The sequence below is a fragment of the Maniola jurtina genome, chromosome 3 (genome assembly GCF_905333055.1).
Source record: "Maniola jurtina chromosome 3, ilManJurt1.1, whole genome shotgun sequence".
Taxonomy (NCBI): Eukaryota; Metazoa; Arthropoda; class Insecta; order Lepidoptera; family Nymphalidae; genus Maniola; species Maniola jurtina.
This window is the reverse complement of record NC_060031.1, coordinates 4,496,631-4,511,657: the sequence shown is the minus strand read 5'-3', so window position 1 is coordinate 4,511,657 and position 15,027 is coordinate 4,496,631. Positions and strand designations below refer to the sequence as shown.

At 40.3% G+C, this 15,027-nt stretch overlaps 1 protein-coding gene across 1 annotated transcript in view; it reads left to right on the top strand.

Moving 5' to 3' along the window:
• The window catches only part of LOC123878968 (actin cytoskeleton-regulatory complex protein PAN1-like), a 256,319-nt gene that overhangs the window by 235,903 nt on the left and 5,389 nt on the right, over window positions 1-15,027 (top strand). The window contains exons 6-16 of the mRNA XM_045926376.1: window positions 2,257-3,305; window positions 3,962-4,034; window positions 4,301-4,341; window positions 5,172-5,330; window positions 5,777-6,065; window positions 6,944-7,141; window positions 7,360-7,564; window positions 7,975-8,138; window positions 8,314-8,411; window positions 10,956-11,169; window positions 12,472-12,600. Of these exons, the coding sequence (XP_045782332.1) occupies window positions 2,257-3,305; window positions 3,962-4,034; window positions 4,301-4,341; window positions 5,172-5,330; window positions 5,777-6,065; window positions 6,944-7,141; window positions 7,360-7,564; window positions 7,975-8,138; window positions 8,314-8,411; window positions 10,956-11,169; window positions 12,472-12,600 (2,619 nt within the window). The remainder of the gene's footprint in view (window positions 1-2,256; window positions 3,306-3,961; window positions 4,035-4,300; window positions 4,342-5,171; window positions 5,331-5,776; window positions 6,066-6,943; window positions 7,142-7,359; window positions 7,565-7,974; window positions 8,139-8,313; window positions 8,412-10,955; window positions 11,170-12,471; window positions 12,601-15,027) is intronic.

The window sequence follows — 15,027 nt, the reverse complement described above, 5'->3', positions numbered from 1 at the left end:
GCGACATGTCGCTAGTGTCTTAAACGATTACTCCCTTTCAGAATCGGTACACGTTTCGGGTAATTTCGGACAAGTTTCATGGCAATTCGGGGTGCGGCACGTACGTAAATGTTTGCGGGATCTAGTATCGGTATTTTGGCCTTCCGGCGGGCACCCGTCAAGGACCATCGATTTGTATCTGAACCTTGTAAATGGACGCATTGCTCAAGCTGAAGTAGATATTTGAAAGTGATAAATATCTACAGTTCATACCTACATGGTTTGGAATTGGTACCTCTAAGTATTTAGAGAATATTTTTTTAAATCTTTATCACTAACTAGCGACCCGCCCCGGCTTCGCACGGGTGGACATTTAGGCAGCGTTCGCGAGAATCGTTAACGTACGGCAGTTTTTTCGACGCCTTACTCCACAATTTTCACTACCACGAAAAATCCTATCTATTTTCCGGGATAAAATATAGCCTATACGGATTCGGAAGAATCCCTCTAAGTAATGGTAAAAGAAATTTTGAAATCGGTCCAGTAGTTTTTGAGCCTATTCAATACAAACATACAAAAATACAAAAATACAAAGGTTTCCTCTTCATAATATTAGTATAGATAGATACCTACGAAGTTTTTTTTAAATATTTTAAAATCTAAACCTATAACTCCTCCTCCTTAGCCTCAAATTAAAGTTGGCATACCTAGATTGTGCGACAATAGTTCAACGGGAATGATGTGGATATGTGGATCTAGTAGATAGGTATCTAATATCTATAAATATCGGATTTCAGTCTGCCCTAAACCACTAAGCTATTGAAATCAAAGTAGTCAGCTCAACTCAACAGTATTACCTATACCAACGAATTGAGCTGACTACTTTGATCTTGTCTTGTAATTTATACACTAAATTAATATTTTTTTCACTCTTTGATAAAATGACTAAAACTATTATTGAAATATTCCTGCATATGCAGTCATATCTCTTCAGTTGTATCTGTTGCAATCCATTATGTGATTTAGATTGTAATTTAGGTTGCGATGGGGCTGGCGTGTCCGTGTGTGACAAAAAAGTCCCATAAAAATTAAGATTTAGAAATAATGAGTAAGACCCGTGCAAAGCTCTCTTTTTAATAAGTCGCAGTAGATAATATACTTATTTCGTGTCGACGGGCCGTAAATAAAATAACTGGTTTTATAAAAAACTGTGTATAGCAAGACTCAAATTGAACTTACTAAGTTCAAAGAGTTCCATATACAGTTTATAATAAGTACTCGTATATTGTAGTTTTTTCTATGTAGGTACTTAATACAATGACACAAAGAGGTTAATCGTGCGGAACATAGTGCATAGTTTATTAGAGTAGGTACAAATAGAGAAGGATTTTAAGAATCCTGCTTTAAATCCATCCAAATATTATTAATTTTCTTTTGTAGTAATTTGTTTTAGTTTTAATTTGTGTGAGTGTGATGATTTGCTTTGTGTTATTTTTTTTTTCAATTCTATTTACTGTAACAATGCTTTTAATATCAAACTGTACCTATAGGTAAAGGCAAGCCTAATTTTACCAGTTTTCTCCTATAAAAATATATTAAAAATCCTTTTTCATATTATGTAAAAACTATAAAAACTTTTTACTTACCTACGTCAGTTGCCAAAAAAGTATACCTGGATAAAATGACATTCAGATTTTGAAGAAACTTTCACTCGCTCAAAACTTTTTAAAAGTTTTAACTTCACTTTATTAACCCACTAAAAAATCCAAAATAGTTTAAAAGTCAAGAAAATATCAAAAAATCTTACAATGCGTGGTGCGTTACTATCAAAATTACTAAATAAAAGATTTCAGAATATAATTTTGTCGCTAAAGCGGTTTTTCCTAAATTGGCAATTACCTGCACATCAGTTCAAGCAGCTGCGTGACGAATGAAAACAAAAGTTTATTGCTAATTTGTAGAACTACTTATTATACTATATAGAAATTTACCCTCGATTGTTGTCTTTTCCCCTCAAATTTTTTTGCCTCTATAAATTGGTCTGAAAGCTCTTGAGTGAAATGGTTTTTACGTGGGAACGATTTTTGTGCATTTAAAATAAATATCATCAAGTGTTTAAAATGTGATGACGTCGACGGAATCGCCGAGAATCATTTCCGCGTAAAAATATTGTGGTTGTGGATGGAAAATCGAATCGCAAGTACACTACTTCTTTTAATTCCATCTCGTTGTTTCGTTAATCCATAGCAATGACACTGATGGGGCTGTTTGTTCCAGGACGGCGCCGTTGAACACACACTCGACGCTGTCACACCTAAATAAAAGGAGGCTGGAGTTCGGCGTAGATATTGAAGCTTTCAGAGTGAACGACAGAAGACTAGATCGCGTAGACAGCGAAGCGTCCATGGACGAAGACGCGGCTGCTAAGCGGCGTAGACGACTTCTCGATGACGACAGAAGAGACGAAATCGATTCCTACCACAGAACTTTCACTGTACACAGACCTAACATTCTACGTCATCCGAGTGAAGACGCAGAATCGCTTTTGCAAAGGACACAAAACGCTCTAAAGTCTCTTAGTAGCTGGCCCCGAGATCAGCCGTCTCTACCTAATGGTGATGAAAATGAAGATGCAAACGACTTTGATAATCTGTTTAATGATAAGCGATCAGATAAAATGTTACCGTCCTCTCCGTCACAATCGTCAGATAGCGCACATTCACAAAGAAGTTTCACGACACACCAAAACGATGAGTCTAAATCCCATGCATGTGAAAGAATAGAAAACGCAGAAGTTCCTTACAGAGACCCTAAAATGGAAAGAGAAAATAGTATAGACAACTACGATAGAGGAGATAAATCTCCAAACCATTATGATACGCCTAATTTTGATGAACTTGTAGACTCGTCATCCAACGAATTAGAAATTGATATGTCGGATCGAAACGACGACAAGTATGAAGATGACCGGGAAGCTAAAAGAAGAAAAGCTGAAATAATTGCTGTCAACAAACAATCGCTATATAACGCTTACAAAGCTGCAACAGCTTCTTTGCCTTATTCAACACAGTCCGCATTCAAACCTCCAGCGGAAGTTAAGCACAAAATACATGGATCGTCTTTTCCCAGTGAACCTTTCGGGGGTTATTCAAATGATCACGAGAAGAGTTCACTGCATAAGGTGTCAAAACAGTACACAGTGCTGCAGCCCGCCGGCGCAGGCTCGCGCGCCGCCACGGCGCTGCAGGAAGCGCGCACCGTGCCCTCCACTCAGCCAGCCCGAGATTCGCGTCCCCTCACTGCACTCTCTCCGCCAGTCGTCAGAGGTACCGTTCATCTCTGACACCCATCGCCAAACTTCTTAACGACACTATAACGTTCAACTCGCGTTATGAACCAGACAAAGTTTGTTTCAAGGTCGGTCGCGTTGTTTTCACAATGGAGATAGAATCTCGTGCTGCGAACGTGTATAATTATGATAGCTGGCTTTCAAATAAACATTCCTACATACGTTTGTGTTCGTCTTCAGACTTTGTGTAAATATTTTTGATCTCGCTGAAAATTGTTCTTGGGGAAGACATGTAACAAAATGATCATTCATTCGAAAGACGTTTCTCATAACTCAATCGTCGACACATAGAGTACGTTGAAACTCCACCTACGTCAACGTCGCATATAATGTATGTGGAGGTTTTCCTCGTATCGCACATTTCGGATTTACGTCATGCAATAAAAACGGGTCAGGGCACAGGGCGGGGCACCGTAGTACCGCCCCGCTTCTCTTGAAAGAAAAATTGTCAGTCGGACCGCGCAGCCGCCTGGCGTTCTTTATTTTTTCTTTTAAGTTGTGGATGGGGTGGGTTTCGGGGAGTGGGCGGCGCCGCGCAGGTACGCCCTGCGGCACGCCCGCCGCTATCGATCGCGACCCACGCCCCGCTCGATGATTAACAAAATACTAATTTGTTCATCGATTTGTCCGCAGAAGGCAACAAGTGTCCAACTCCTGGCTGCAATGGGCAGGGCCACGTTACTGGCCTCTATACGCACCACCGCAGGTTAGCCAGATGATTTCATGCATTTCAGCTATGGCATCAGTATCTACTACTTACTTAGGTAGTTACTTACTGCCCGCTACAAACTTTTTGAGATAATTACCGAATGCCCGCTAAAACATGATGTGATCAGCTGTTTACTAATAAAATGATGTTACATATCAATTTTAATGATGAAAAAATTTTCTTTTAAAGACAGTTTCAATAAAAAGCTTAGTAAGATCTGTTAAAATTTATTGAGTTTGACATGAAACTTGTTTGTCCATCAGTCTGTCAGGATGCCCAAGAAAGGATAAAGTTACACCTGAGAGTAAGTAATCGAAATATAATCGTACGCTGTGCTAGCAGTTTTAAAGCTATTTCATTTTATTTAGTTTCGTAATGTAATCGGTGTATCTATTTATTTATCATTTTATTGAGTTATGATTTACCTAAATGTGATTTATCAGTTTGCATTATTCAGTTTTTTGTAACTTTACTTATGTGTCTATAAGCATAGCTATTAGGTGCATAGATAAGGATCAACTTGTCAGTTACAAGTAATCATTACAATACTTAAAAAATGTAGATATACATACCTAAGTATCTTATGAACACTAAGTAGGTACTCATCTCATTAGGTATTAGTACCTATAAAAGGATGTAATAGTTTTGATGAAAAGAATTGGGAAAAATCGATTGCTACTGAACACTCACTGCTATTAGGTACCTACCTATCAGCGCCAGAATGATGAAAATCAAATTTCTTCAAAAACAGATAGGCAATCGCAGTGCATTTGAATTAGTAGAGGTCAGTGACTCTAATACAGCTCGTAGGAGCTACGTTGAGATTGTCATCGAGCCGCATTAGACTGAGGCCATACGATGCATTTGCGCTGTGGATTTGAGTATTGGGTGCCACACGGGCACTGCGTTACCGCTTCGGCAAAAAGTATGGTGTTGCAACGCACCCCTTAACCCGTCTCGTATCTCTGGTCTCAAGTCCGTCGCGCGTGTTGTGCGGTGCCGCGCGACGTAACGCATCGTGTGGCTTCACTCTATGGCTACGACCGCGATTATAATATGTTTGCTGGCTGTTACATTTATTTGTTAATTCGGATTTTGGGTAAGTACCTATTCTAATGATTTTTTCTGTAACAGTTTTGGCACTGCACGAGACAATCCTAAAGTGTCCGACGCCGGGGTGCAACGGCCGCGGCCACGTCAGCTCCAACAGAAGCACGCACCGGTCTCTGTCCGGCTGCCCCACTGCCGCCGCGCGCAAAGCCGCCGCTCGCTCACAGAGAGGACGACCCCCAGGTTGGTTTTGTACATAATATCATCATTATAACTTTAACTTAACTTAAATTTAACTTAGTAAGGTATTCATTTCAATGTACTTAAGTCTTTTAAAATTTATAAGGTATATTTTTCATGTTCTTTATGTTAGTTAAAATATTTTATTGTAAGTAGGTAAGTACAACTTCTGTAATTGCCCGTAAATGGAGTTACATGAGACCTATACAACTTAAGGAATAACATACGTAATTTAAGTGTGTGATTCTGTGGGCGGTTCCGTGACAAATTAAATTAAATTAAAAATAGTCAAACCATCGCCACATGCAAAAAAATTTTTTCGGGTTCTTTTTCATGTATGGAAGCCCCCCTAAATAATTAGGTATACCTATAGGTCAACTCTTGCTAGGTAATCGTAAGTCCAATACCTATTCCTGTGCAAGGTTTAGTGAGTTCAATGTTTTTTCCAGTGCAATTACAAGCATTAGCACCAGCGCCCGTCTCCATCTCGGTGTCAGTGACGTCCGCGTCCACGGACAGCGGGGCCGCGTCCCGCTCGCGGGAGCGCCCGCAGGCGGCGTCGCCGCGCACTCCGCCCGTGAAACGCGAAGCCCCCGAGCTGCTGGTGCCCAAGAGAGAGGCCGCCGAGCCCGAGCGCGACTCTCCCGGCATGGAGACGCGCCACGCCGGCTACGGCGCGCCGCCCGACCAGAGGTCCCCCTACGAGCGCCCGCCCGACGACCATGTGCGCTCCTACAGGTAACCTTCACCATCATCGTCATCATCCACCCACTACTGAGCACATCAGATTGATCTGGTCAGATTGATACCCAATTTGAAAATATTATATCTTGATTGGCAGACTTCACACCCTTTCAGAACATTTTTGAGAACTCTGAGGCGTGCCGGTTTCCTTACTATATCACTTTTCTGAGTTATGTGCGTTTCAAGCAATTGCTTAATACGCACATAACTCCGAAAAGTAAGAACTGCGTGCCCGGGATCGAACCCCCGACCGTCCGAATAGGCTATCACCACACCGACAACTAAGGTTGTCGGTGTGGTAGGCTTAGGCCTTAGGTACCTACTTCAATCAATCAGTCAAGTCAGTAGGTATAGGCCTTCGTGAGAGCGCACCACCACACAGGGTCCTCCGCCTTCCATATCCACCCACTTCTTGCCATCGTCTTAAGATCCTCATTCCAGAAGGCTTGCTTACTTAACTCGTTTTAAATTATGAAATACTAGATGATACCCGCGACTCGGTCCACGGTATAGGTCAGATATTAGGTTTTTCGAATATCCCGCGAGAATTATTTGATGATTATCCAGGAGTAGGTACATACAAAGTAGCCTATGACCGTAGCAAGGTTAGGTACAAACTATCTTTGTACCAAGTAGATGATGTTGTTGATTTTCTGTTAAATTTCGGTTTTTTAAAAATTCCATGGGGACTCTGATTTTCCGCTACAAAAAATAGTCCGTCCCCGGGATGCAAGCTATCTATCGACAAAATCGATTAAACGTATGGACTGTGAAAACGTAGCAGATAGATAGACATACAGATATCCACTTTGGCGTTTATAATAATGGTATGGATAGGCATCAATTCTATTGTTATTGTATCCTTCTGTTAGTCAAATGAACGAAGCTCGATACGGCTACGAGTCTCGGTGCTACGAAGGCGCGCCGGCTTTCGAGCGGTACGACCCGGCGCAGTGCCCGCAGCGACCCTACCAATGGGAGGAGGAGCGGTACCACGACCCTCATCTACCCACACCTATGAAAACGGACCAGTCCGAGCAAGAAGCGAGTACTGGACCCATATACCCTAGGTACGTGAAATTACATCGGACATTATCACCATGAATGTTTAAGTTATTCTATAATGCCTTAATGTGGTAAACGGGATTTAATAACAATAACCTGATTGTTCTAAGATACTTTGTTCATTAAAAACTTAATTTGTTTTATACGCGAATATCAAAACCAAACCCGTGCCCGACGCAAAATTAAGAGATGTTTTGTAAGTCGTTACGACTTGTCCGTCCAGACCGATGTACCATTACGAAGCTGGTGGAGTAGGCGGCGTGGCGGGCGTGAGCGCGATGGGACCGGGTGTGCCCCCCGGTTTCTCGGCGATCAATCTATCCGTGAAGATTGCTGCGGCACAGGCGCAGCGAGCTCGCAGTCCAACACCGAGGGATCCCAGAGATCCTCGTCCGGCAGATCTTTCTACGTCTAATGGTAGTCCACAGGTGAGATCAATTTGAAAGACTTCAAGTTTGAGTTACATTGCCCTGAGTCATTGGTGAGCAATCTTCAAATCCGCTGACGAGTTCAACGATCGGGACTTACACGTAAATTCGATTAAGCATGACGAATTACATTATCGCGCTCCACAAAACTTCTAATGGTTAGTTAGCGGGCTGGATCTAAATGCGATCTCTCTCTGATCGTTCCTTCATTGCTGAAGATCGTGGTCCTGGCTTAATTTTACCCTCAAACGGATTATTTCCAACGGCTTCCACTGGTGGTCATTTTCACGATGTTATGGTGAAGATGAGAAATGGCAGATGCTAAGGGCGATAGGACTGGTGTATAACAAGCCAATATCAGGGTTTAATCATAATGAACATTGATCTGATGAAGCCGATTTCTGCAACAGGGTCCATACGCATCACCGGTGTACACGAGCGCCGGTGGCGGAGGCGCGGCCGGGCCGCGGGGCAGCCCGGCGCCCGGCGCCTCGCCTCAGCTCACGGCCAGCCCTCAGGTCCCCAGTCCACAAGGCCAGACCCTCGACCTTAGCGTGTCCCGTTTACCACATAGGTGAGGCATTAACATAGGTTGTACAATAGTTTTATCATTTGAACATACCATATAATTATATCATATAAATCATGCATGTTTAAGTATGTTTTATTTGAACAGATATTAGATATATGACGTAATTGGTATGTGTTTTATATGGAACTGAATCAAATAAATTATTGTTTGTCAACAGTCGAAGTTTTCCTGGCGGCGTTTCATATAGTCGAGAATCAACGCCAGACAGTGGCGGAAGCCATCCATATCTAGAAGCATACCATCGAGACACTGCTGGTAAGTTACGTTATATTTTAAGAAACTCCTTGTAAGTCTACTATCTGACCAGCCTTCTTTATGATATGATCAATTCTACGATCTGGACATAACATTATAGATAGGTACCTAGATAAGACCTAAGATTTAAAAGTTTCACCGTATTATTACGGTGAAACTTTCAAAAAAACAAGTAGGTATATTTTTATCTAATAAAATTGTTGGATCTAGGAGTCATTCCTACCTATTACCTACTTAGGATTATACGACACTTCGCAACTTCATCCGCGTGGATTTAGGTTTTTAAAAATCCCGTGGGAGTTCTTTGATTTTCTGGGATAAGAAGTAAGTACTTAATCTTCAGAATGCAAACTGTCGTTGTACCTGATACCTAGATGATGCTTGCGACTTCGTGCACATAGGTTTAGGTTTTCTTAGAAATCTCGTGGGAACTTTATGATTCTCCGGGATAAATAAGCCCAGGTATAGGTATCTACCTATACCTCTATCTACTATCTAGTAGATACCCGTCCCTCGGATGTTAATTATCTCTGTACAAAATTTTTCACCAAAATCGGTTAAAAGCATGGCTCAATTATATTTTGTGTTTCGAAAGAGGTTATTTCAAATTATGTTTTCCACGGAGCGAGCCCTATTCAGCGAAATGGCATCCCACACTTGCATGGGTACTGGTTAGGGTAAAACATGCGATACAAATTAAGAGCGACCGCGCTTTAATCACTCCCGCTAGCATTGCAAGCCGCACTCGCGGTACAGTGCTAATCTCACACGGCAGGCGTGTTCTGTCCTTATGGCTTTTCCACATGGCGACAGTTTCACGCGGCGTTTTACGAACGCACGTCGACAACATACCGAATGCAAAGTTGTGTGCGAAATTGCAAAGTATGCAAAATTCCTCTCTGCGTAGATACGCATACGTATTCCTCATTGCTGTAGGTTATAACCCCTTTCCATTAATCACATAACGGTAGGGTTTTTTTGAAAAAAAGAGATGGACTCCCAGATGCTTTCACATACGACTCGTTACACGAATAAGTAACAGCCAAAATAAATAAATGAATCTATCTGAAATCTCTCGATAACTTATTTACCAATATTATTATTTGTCAGAAAATACCACACAATCTTTGTCAAAATATAACAACGATGCTTAGTAACTTATCGACAGATTCAGATAGATTACCAATTTCCGCCACAGGTAACAGTACGGAATTTTGACTCTAGGTTTACCGATTTATCATCAGATGTTAGTGATAATAATATCGAGACCGACCGCCATGTTTTTTGAGACACAGAGGAAACGAAAAGGCCAAATTCGTGCCTTAAAAGCCGGTCATCCATCCAGTTACCGACTTAGGTATATGTTATTTACCCAGTAAAATCAACTGATATACACTCGCAACAACACGTCTCTCTTTACGTAAACTGCAACTGTAACGCGTTCGGAGCGCGTTTTAGTCGCGTCTGACGCGCTTTAACTGTTTGTAATAATGTATGTCGCCGCGTGCAAAGAACCTTTACGTACGATATGTATGTACCTACCTACTTTGTATAAATTATTGTGGTTAGCTACGTCACGTGAAATGTTCGCGCGTGCTAATTAAAATTTGCCACTTTTATCAACGTTCTTGACCTGATAATGCGATTTGCCTAATTAACGTCTTTGTTTCGTTTCTATTTTAATTAATCTGTATAAATTTATTAAATCAAAATACAGTATGAATAAACTGTTAATAATATTATAAGTAGGCACTTATGCCAACCAACCAACCATAACAGTTGCAAAAAATAACAGATTTCGATGTTGTTTCTTTCTCTCATCAACCTTTTATTAGTTTTGTAAGACTCTACTTACTTAGTTGATAATAGTTAGGTAGGTAGGTACTTACTGTAGTTTCTACTAGCTAAGTAAATATGGTTATCTAAAATCTAATGACGGATTTTTTAATTCCGCTGGAGTAAAAATCGAATTTCTGTATTCTATATCCATCTTATAAGAGTAGAGGGCATCAAAGCATGTGGTAGATCGCCCATGAGATGAACAGACCAATTATGGGACTGCGATGGACGTCCCCTTATATTATAATGTGAGCACAAAGAAAGCAGCCATCAGAGAGGAGTGCAGATGCATTGTTTAGCGTGCCATAACACTGTAGTGACGACCACAACCGATCTGTCAAGAGCGTAACCACAGAGCAGAAAAAATCGATTTCCAGCACTTGAACCATGAAAAAATTCAACTGCTGGAAGACAGACACACACATTTTATATTTAACAGATTATAAATAAAGAAAAATTTTCGGAACACGCTGTAGTCTGTATATCTGAACGTCAGTATCTGTTATCTACTCCTGAGTTTACAAGCACTGAGCTTTATTACCGGAAAGTGCATTGGCAGACCCCCCTTCCTATCGAACGAGTGGCAGAGAGCCACTGGATTTAGGCGGCGTAAGACCGTGGCGTGTAGAAGACCCTACAAGAGACCTGTGTTTAGCAGTGGACGTGTTCTTTTGACGATGATGATGACGCTATATTTGTTGGCAGGTTACGGCGGCGTCAGTCCTCACCCCGTGGCGGGCTACGGGCTCGCGCAGCCGGACTACGCGGCGGCGGCGGCGGCGGCCGGCTACGGCGGCTACCAGTACCAGTGCGGCGCGTACCCCCCGCCGCCCGCCTACCCGCCGCACGCGCCGCCCTACTCTCCGCCCTGCTACATGCCGCCGCCGCACGCGCCGCACGACAAACCTAAGGATAGCAGGTGAATACGCTCTTAAACCTGCCATCAATTCTCTCACACACACCGGTAACACTTACACACACACACACACACACACACACACTCACACACACGCGCACCACACACACACACACACACACACCACACACACACACACACCACACACACACACACACGCACGCACACACGCGCGCGCACACACACACACACGCACACACACACACGCACATACACATAATTATCTTTAAAGACGTGTGCACCCAAGGTACAAGCTAGCAAATATGCGTATATTAAAAGTACTGACTAGCATGACTCCTACAGGTCCTACTCTATCCCACACGTTTTGTTTGAAAAATATTGAGTAGGTATTGTCTTGTGATTTTATCTAAATTATGGTATTAAGTTTAATTCGTAGTCTCAATTTACAAAAGGATAAATAAGTACTTAGGTAGTCAGAAATACAGCATCAAAATACCTACCTAAATTCAAACAATAAAAATAATATAAGGAAACACACATACCTACACACATTAAAGTAGAATAAGTAGATCTATTTTACTTTGATTTAGTATCATCATAAGTAAAATAGCTAATAAGTAGGTATGTGTGTTTAAACGAATGGTAAGAGGTTTTTTACCGACCTAAATACTTGCAAACCTATGAACAGTAGCAATAATAATTCACACAATAATTGTTTCATAGTGTGGGATTTCGAACGTATCTCAATAGCAAAGTCGTTTACTCACACTCGAACTCGATGGATCAGTCTAAATATACCGGCGGCCGCGTGCGCGCACGCCTCGTACGCTCCACGTAAAATAGAGATAAGATATTATAGTCTGATGTGCACAAACCCAACTATGCGACGAAACAGGTGAGCGTTACTCGTGCCTACCCAATTTACAACTCTCTGTAAACTTTAAATCGCTTTTTATTAAGATTTTTTTACAAACCGCTGTATTAAACGAGGATTACATTAGTAAACATTTTATAGTGTTTACGTAAACAGCGATCGTATAAAAAGCGGCTACATTATTACTCAGTTTATACTTTTTTCGCTACCACATAGCTATAGCACAGGTTAATGACTTAATGACACTAGGTATTCATATTGATAGTAAACAACGCGAACAGTACGAAAATATGTAGGCGGTTTTGTTTTTATTATAATTAGAACATGCATTCGTAACAAATACAGAATAATAAGTAGCTACTTATTAAAATTGTTTGTAAAGTTTTTTTTATCGTTCCGTTCTGTTTGTTTTACTTGTGTCTGTGTTATCGTTTATTGTTTTTGTTTTATTTTGTATTTATTTACGATAGCTATCAGCGCGACGACTATTACGGAAAACCGGGTTACCGGATACGAGAGTCGAGAGAACTAATCCAGTGCCCCGTCGAGAGCTGCGACGGATCCGGTCACATTTCAGGCAACTTCGCCACCCACCGCAGGCAAGCGGCGATATTTGCGCTCTCGCGAATATTCCGGCAATATTAGCCACCCAGCGCAATATTGCCGGCGCAAAGCAATATCAACACGCCCAAATAGACCCAGTGCAATATTAGCGGCGCGATGCAATATTCGCCGAACAATATTACTGTGACAATTTGTGCTACATGTTCCACTTTGCACATTTCCGTCATCAATTGGCTGTGCTCGAGGTTTCGCTGTAAACTAACCGCATGACGAAACGCTACTGTGAACTCGTCTAGATGTTACCCACTCTACTTGCGCGTTTTAGTTTTGGCTTTTGATCTAACAAAGTTTTAGTTCTTGATAAGTTTTTATTTCAGCATCGTCAAGCTCACAAATAAATAAAATATCAGTTGTTGTACACCACAAAATATGTTTCAATCAAATATATACTTACTACAATACATACTTACCTAAGTACCTACGTATTTTAAAATAAATACGATAACAGTTGCATATATTTACATATTTTTCTGATTCGTAGGGTCTATTCTATTCTGAAGAAGGTATGAAACAAGAATAATACCTGAAAACAATTGAAATTAAAAAACGTGCATTTTAATTCTCAACTAACTAAGAAGTTATAAAACGTAGTTATAAGTAGAAGCCAAGTGCACTGAATGAAGACGCATAAACACTATGCTAATTTTAGTGTAGAGATGCAAACTGGCTCATAAAACTTCACAGATGGTTCACACTCCAGATTATTTTTATCATTCCTAAAAGTAATTTCACATTCCCCTTTAAGTAGACGGCGACAGCTAAGTAAACACGTACGTAACACGTATATCTACCTAATTATAATTAGCTGGTTCCGATAAAATATATCTAAGGCGTAGTTGGTATAGAAATAGTGAGTAGGTACGGAAGAGTTGGCGCGGACTTATGTCAATTATCTCCTTCATACTTTATAGACCAATGATTTGGACACAAAGCGCGACGGAAACAGCACAGCAGAACGTCACACTAAATGCGCGCGTACGCGATTTAGAATAGGTACCATACACGGAGCACAACGGCAAAGCCGCGCAACTGTAGCAAATAGCGACGCAAACTACATCCTATAGTGTCTGACTCTGACGTCTGTCAGTGTGATCGCCAATACTATATATAGTATTGGTAATATAGACATTCTATTAGCCGCGTTGACAACGTGTTCGCCGCGCGTTATAACTTGCTATTATGACTTATGAGTTATGACATGACGTTGAGAGTACAGAAATACTATGTAACAGTGTTTCGGCTCAACCACTTCTGTATAAATCGCTACTACTCTACACGAGTCTACTTACACAATACTCTCAACTTCTGTTTAAACCTAAGTAATTGCTCTACATAACAGGTAATAATAATACATTCAGTACAAAAATCCTATGTATCGACTTACTACAAAATAAAATATTATTATGTTTGCAAGTGCTAATGATTATGAATATTTATAAAAAAATATAAAATTTCTTACAAATTCGTCACGGGCGCGTTTAAATAAACAAAAATAACACGAATAAAACCAAACAAGTAAAATTTTTCCTGTAAACGGTTTATATGGACCTAGTTGATATAGGTAGTAAGTAGGTACCATTTCGAGAAATAAATTATTGCATGCTTTTGTCTGAAGTATAGAAATATTATGTTTTTTTAATATATATTTTTTTAAATATTAAAAGTAGTTTATTTTGCAAATATCAACTAATTACTCACAATATTTTAATTAGGTAGGTACTTTATTATTTGTTTGAGTTTTAGTAAAAGTTAGTCAAACCTAAGTTTAACTTTAACGAACCTAGGTATAGGTAGATAATAGTAGTATATTACCTAAGTACCTATAATATCTTAGTAAGTACATACCCACCTACTTATTACCTATTTATTAGGTAAGTAGGTAGGTATAATATAAGTATTTACCCCAACTAGTATGATTAGTCACGTCCCATCTATTGCGTCTCATTAAAAATAATAATTGTCACTTATCTATATTTCAAGTAAATACAATTCCTACGTTACCTACTATGGTAAAAACTTGCGGATTTTATTTGATCTTTCACTTAAATACAAAATGACTCTATCTCAATTTAAAATAATACTTAGATGTAATATTTAATTGGGACTGCCCCAAGTTTTGGATTTTTGCGGCCGAAAATCTGTAATCTGTCGATAAGTTACTTAGCAAACTTGGTCATTTTGTCAATACATAGTTGTTTGGTCTGTTTTTGACAAATAATCAACAGATCACAGCGAGATTGATTATAAATTTCGGCTGCTAGACCAAAGTCAAAACCTTTTATTCAAAATGGGTGCAACTAATAATGGTAGCCTGTAACCGCACATCTATTAATTGTCGATTTGACCGCTACACAAATACTCGTCAGTTATCGTAAGATATCGTAAGTTGCCGCAAGTTGCTC